Below are 6,376 nucleotides of genomic sequence, written 5' to 3' on the forward strand. Positions count from 1 at the left end.
ATTAGAGAAATTATGCTAAATAAGTGAAAGAAATTTTATAAAATCATAATTGATATTATTTTAATGAATCTTGCATCTCAACAAAATTTACCCAAAATTTCACTTAAAGATGTAGGGAGTGGAGGAGAATTACTTCCCTTCCTTTATTTGATTGGTATTTAATAAAAAAAAATGAGGAAAGCTCCCCCCATTTTTTTGGGACAAAAGGGAAGCTCCTTATTTGATCACAAAAATAAAGGAAAAGGGATGGGAGCAACTTCCCTCCCTGCTTCTTTAGTCCCTTTTTTCAATTTGGGATTTTTTTTTTGGAGGGGAGGAGAGAGAAAATCATAACTAAATTATTTACTTATTATTTTAAAAATATTAGATTATCTTTTGATATTAAAAAAATTATACATTATCTTCTCCCATGCTCATAATAAAATAAATTTTATCACCTTGCAAAAATCATATATAATTTTGTTATCTAAAATTTTAACATTATTCATCTAATAAAATTTAATATTACTTTATTTATTCTTAAAAAATGTTATCAATATAAGTTTATATCCTTAAAATAATAAAGTTAATAAAATATAATGCAAGAAAATAAAAATACTTAAAATTAACATAAACAAAATTGTCAATCTATCGTTAGTTTCCTGCCTTTCTAAACTAAACAATAATTCAATAAAATCTTCCCTTGTCCTCCCCTTCAATCAATCCAATGGAACAGGGTCACAATGACATGAAATCCAATGCGATGGAGAGAGGGCTGCAGCCTGCAGGTTTAATCCGCGATGTTCATGTGTGTGCGTGTGTAAATATTATATATAATCCGCCATATACGCGAGTGTGGGTTAGTTGTATAATAAAAAATTAAATACATAACGTAACATCAAGTTAAAATTTCGACACTTCTCATCTACCATTGACAATGTTTTTGCTTTTTAAAACTGGACTGGTTAGGCCGATGAAGATATATCCACAATTCCACTGACTATATTCTGTTCAACCCATAATCAAATCAATTATTAATATTAATACCTTACCAAAAAAATCAATTATTAATAAATTTAATTAAAATATTTTAATTCTTTAAATTAGAACGAAGTAATCATTCATATTCAACATAATAATTATTAAATCCAAAAATGCAAGAAAGAATGACAGTGAAATCCAAAAACATAAACTCATGATAATTAGGTTTCAATTTTCTTTTTGAAATATATTGAAAACATCTATCAAAATAATTATAAATTCAAAAATTTCAATTCCAAACAAATATTTAAGCATTAAATATAGTTTTTATATATAATAAAACTTTTTATTTACAATTATTTAAATTATATTTACAATTTATTATTTTAAATTTTTTTGAGATATAACTGTCATTTTTTTAACAAAAAATGCATGATAAAAATAAAATATTAATCAATATTCTATAATATTAATAAAAAATTAAGGGGAGAATGATAAGTAATGACCTCAAAATAAGAGTACTATCAAGTTAAATTTTTTAAAAATTTTACTAATGAAAAATAACAAAATACTACTCCTTCCGTTAAGAAATATAAAGCATTTTTGAGAAGTTATATGTTTAAAAAATATGAACTATTTTTAGTCTTTTGAGGTGTAATTACTGTTCTTTTAAAAGTACCCTTATTAATGAATAATTTTTATATTTACTGTAAGGTATTTAATAGGGATAAATATGAAAAATAATATTAGTTTAAAAATAGAAAATATTCTATTGAGAGGTAAAATTTAGTCAAAAATGTCTTATATTTTTTAATGGAGGGAGTGTTAAATTTAAAAATTTTATTTTCAAGGTGATTTTGACTTGAAATTAATATTTTTATAAGTATTATTTTTTATTAATATTAGACTACACAGTATTAATAGATATGAATTAATTGTGAATGAATTTTTACTTGACATTAATATTTTTATAAATACTATATTACGCTACATTATGTTAATAAACAGGAATATATCAATGTTCTATATAATTAATTATATAGTACTGAATCTTTTCTATTTTTTTTTATCTCTTATTATATTACATTTATGAAAAATAATATCTTTCTCAAAGACATTATTTGCTACTCACCGTATTTCAATATCCAAGGGGTCGCCCCCTTTTGCCTTTAAAAGGTCCACTTTCATCGCCTTTTTTCCACAGCTACTGTCTTGATCTTCTTCCTGTTTCTCAAAAACATCACGGCAAAATGGGTTGTCTAGATCGTCGAAGGCCATGATCCTACTGTTGTTCACGGTCTTCACTGCGTCTTCGGCCTTGGATATGTCCATAATCTCATACGACCGAATCCACCCCGATAAGTCAACATGGAGGACGGACGACGAGGTCATGGCAATATACGAGCACTGGCTTGTGGAACATGGCAAGGTCTACAATGCTCTGGGCGAGAAGGAGAAGAGGTTTGAGATTTTCAAGGATAATCTGAGGTTCATCGATGAGCACAACGCTGAGAATCGGACCTACAAAGTTGGGTTGAACCGATTCGCCGATCTTACCAACGAGGAGTACAGGCCAAGTACCTGGGAACCACGATCGATCCCCAGAGGAGGATTGCCAAGACGAGGAGCAACCGTTACGCTCCACAGGTCGGCGACAAATTGCCGGAATCTATTGATTGGCGGAAGGAAGGTGCGGTCGTCCAAGTCAAAGATCAAGGAAGTTGCGGTAAGTCCGTATTTGTTTTATTCTTAATGAAATTTAACTTTTCCTGATTAAATTTATTTATTTATTTTTTGGTCTTTTCCTTTTGAATGATCTAGCGGTCACTCCCTAATCTTGGATACAATCAAAAGCCGGCACTTGCTATGTTAGGATCATTAATCCTTGATATCTTGTAAGAGAATTCTTTAGGACTTGTCTCTTCGATCACAGACTGGAATAGTTCATGGTTGAAGAACAATAAACAAAAATCCTGGAAAATTAAAAAACGAGAGAATTTGTTACACTGGCAAAACTGTATGTTTGGTCCCTAAGAGAATACTATTTTCTCAACTTGATCTTTCATTGCTAAAACAAGTCAGTTAAGTCTGATATATGATCACTCTATTCTCAAGCTGATCCTTCAAAACAAAGCTACTCCATTTACTCTGAAAATTTTATTCTGGTCAGTATAGCCGTTCTTCTGTCGAAAAATAGGATCTCATTATAGCTGGATTGTAGCACTTTAAATATTTATTGGAGGGACCTTTGCTAGTTCTCTGAGATAACCACTCTTATTCTTGGTAATCTTAACTTCCGGAGATTAGATAAAGGTGATTGAGTAACTACTATATTTTGATCATTTTATACAGAATAATTCATGGAAGGAAAAATCATTTACCCACACCCAATGTTAGTCAATAATATGATTTCTGTTTTCTCCTATTTGTAAATAGCAACTTTATGATTACCGCATTTTCGTTGCTATTTCACAATGTTTGAATTATCCTTTTGTATTGATATGCTTTTAAACAAGAAGATTGCTTAATCATGGTGCCCAAAGAACTATCATGCATAGCGAATTTTATATATGCGGAGGATTGCTAGTAAGTCATTGATTTAATCTTGAGTGAAGGGAGTTGCTGGGCATTCTCAACCGTAGCTGCAGTGGAAGGAATAAATAAGCTAGTGACAGGCGATCTAATTTCACTGTCCGAGCAAGAACTGGTGGATTGTGATACAAAATATAACGAAGGGTGCAATGGGGGATTAATGGACTATGCCTTTGAGTTCATCATCAACAATGGTGGCATTGACACTGAAGAGGATTATCCCTACCGTGCTGTTGATGGCCAATGCGACCAATATAGGGTCAGTCTACATTCTGTTATTATCTGGGACAGAAAATTGTTACCCCTCTAATACTTAATGTGTTGCTGACATTTCTACAGAAAAATGCAAAAGTTGTGGCAATTGATGGTTATGAAGATGTTCCTGTCAATGATGAGAAAGCATTGAAAAAAGCTGTTGCAAATCAACCAGTGAGCGTTGCAATTGAAGCAGGTGGCAGGGAATTTCAGTTATATGTATCTGTAAGTTTCTCAATTGATTCATTTCTCAAGCTTTTAGGAATATTCAAAGCATGCTTCATATATAGACGCATTGTCCGTTATGGTCACTCTAATTATGACGAATGATTTGATCTGCCCATCCTTTGAGGAATTAGCTACATCCTACACGACATCACAAAGTCATTCTGAGGCTATTATAAAGAATCCTTTAATTAAGAGATCTTTTGGGATAATTTCTTCTTGCTGTCCAGTTAGTACCTGCGCAATCTTATTAGGCTTTGCTCCATTTGGTCAGGGTATATTTACGGGAAGATGTGGTACGGCATTAGATCATGGTGTTACGGCTGTTGGTTATGGCACGGAAAATGGTGTGGATTATTGGATTGTGAAGAACTCCTGGGGATCAAGCTGGGGTGAGGAAGGGTATGTTAGAATGGAGCGTAATGTGGGCACAACCAATACGGGCAAGTGTGGCATTGCGATGGAAGCCTCCTATCCTACAAAGAAAGGCCTAAATCCCCAAACCCTGGACCGTCTCCTCCCTCACCGGTGAAGCCACCCACTGTTTGTGATAGTTACTACAGCTGTCCCGAGAGCACTACATGCTGCTGCGTGTATGAGTATGGAAAGTATTGCTTTGCCTGGGGATGCTGCCCTCTGGAGGCTGCCACCTGCTGTGAAGACCACTACAGTTGCTGCCCTCACACGACTATCCCATCTGCAACATTGACGCCGGCACCTGTCTTATGGTAACACAACCGAAAGTTCTTCAGTCGTATTATTATTGGCTACTACTGGATTCTTTTTGTTCACGTTGATGATATATATCTTAACTGACATTCTCTGTACTGCAGAGCAAGGACAACCCGTTTGGGGTGAAGGCGATGAAGCGCACTCCAGCTAAACCCTATTGGGCATATAGAAAGAAGAGCAAGACAAGCACTGCTTGAGCCGACGGATGAATGATGAAGGAGTGGATGACCTAGTCAAAGGAGGATGGAGGAGCGTATTACATATTCTTTTCCTTTAGATTCATCATACTGCCCATTAGACGGTCATTTCGGACATTTAGATACCAATTGATGAATGCTTTGTCAAATTTCAGGATGTAACTTCCTGGTGTAAATAGCGTTCTATTTACGGGTTGCATTGCTTTCCAACAAACATATTGGTTGTCGTGACTTTCGAACTTAAGTAGATTCTGTGATCAAGTACCGATGGTGGATGAATTTCTTTTCTGCTCATATCCTATTTTTTTTCTCTGGTTATAGGCTATAGCGTCGTATAAGTTTCAACGAAAGAAAGCCTCAACCTTCTCAGGTTTAATTGTGCCGTCAATTTAGCAAGCGACTCAATTGTTATGCCCCCCTTAATCGAGGAAGGAAATAATGTGGAAGAAGATATTGGCTATATTACGTTGTTTGCAGATATCTTTTGTTCAGTGGTCTGCATGTGGATGAATAGGAATTAGATGCCCTGAATTGTGTACGTAGTATTTTAGACGAAGGGTAGAGACAAGGAGATGAAGAATTACTTGTTTCCTCTCCTTCTCATTTTTTTCTTTCATTTTCGACCTCACTAAACGCTTGGATGAGTGATCCCGATGCTGAAAATCAAATGCTCTTCCAGTTCTTATTTAACCATGTAAAACTCATTTCTATGTCTCTTTACTTAATATGGCTGGAGAGGAGTCTCTTCAATTATTTTTTTCCTGAAGACAAACAGTGCCAAGTTAGATGAGAAAGTGGACTGTAGATAACGTCAAGCGCTAAAAAGACAAATTTAAATATAGAATAGGTGAACAAGAATCACGTCGTTTCTTTCAAATGATATCTTAAATTCTTAATGGAGTTTGAAATTAAGGAAGTGGGCGCACAAGAATACCTATTCTTATGCTCCGGTTGTCTTAGAAACATGGTAGTTGTGTGTGGGGGACCAGGGAGGGGCGAAGAACTAATTGTCGCCCCAGACAACTTGATTCAGAATTCAATTATGTTCGTTTCATTTCGTTTTCGTCACCCAGCCCACATGACGGACGCCCCCCTTTTCAGAGTGATGGATCATGGTGTCCAGCCCCACCATGCCAGCCAGCTCGTGCTCGAAGAAGATTTTCTTTGAGCCAATATCTCTTCGCGATCATAATTCATTGAATCCATGATAATTACCTTACTTGGGCATTAACAAGTTTTTTGAGATTTTTGGATTTCACCTGTAATTGTAAAGCTTTCCTAAATTCCCAACCATGCGCCCCTCCTCCCTTTAATTAAGAGGAAAAAGAAAAGAAAATTCTGTTTCAAATTATTAGCTTGAAGGCAGCACCGAATATTTTCTCCGCGAAAAAGATGGGCGAAAATTTGTACACAGA

At 34.8% G+C, this 6,376-nt stretch overlaps 1 protein-coding gene and 1 pseudogene across 1 annotated transcript in view; both read left to right on the forward strand.

Annotated features, from left to right (window-relative positions):
• Positions 1-2,196: 2,196 nt before the first annotated feature.
• LOC129317712 (cysteine proteinase mucunain-like) lies at positions 2,197-5,255 on the forward strand (annotated as a pseudogene).
• Positions 5,256-5,925: 670 nt separating this feature from the next.
• The window catches only part of LOC129318304 (probable inactive receptor kinase At5g67200), a 1,102-nt gene continuing 651 nt past the window's right edge, over positions 5,926-6,376 (forward strand). The window contains exon 1 of the mRNA XM_054963034.1: positions 5,926-6,105. Within this exon, the coding sequence (XP_054819009.1) occupies positions 5,926-6,105 (180 nt within the window). The remainder of the gene's footprint in view (positions 6,106-6,376) is intronic.

Source organism: Prosopis cineraria, unplaced genomic scaffold, assembly GCF_029017545.1.
Source record: "Prosopis cineraria cultivar Desert tree isolate PC_DT_omini unplaced genomic scaffold, ASM2901754v1 PC8, whole genome shotgun sequence".
Classification (NCBI taxonomy): domain Eukaryota; kingdom Viridiplantae; phylum Streptophyta; class Magnoliopsida; order Fabales; family Fabaceae; genus Prosopis; species Prosopis cineraria.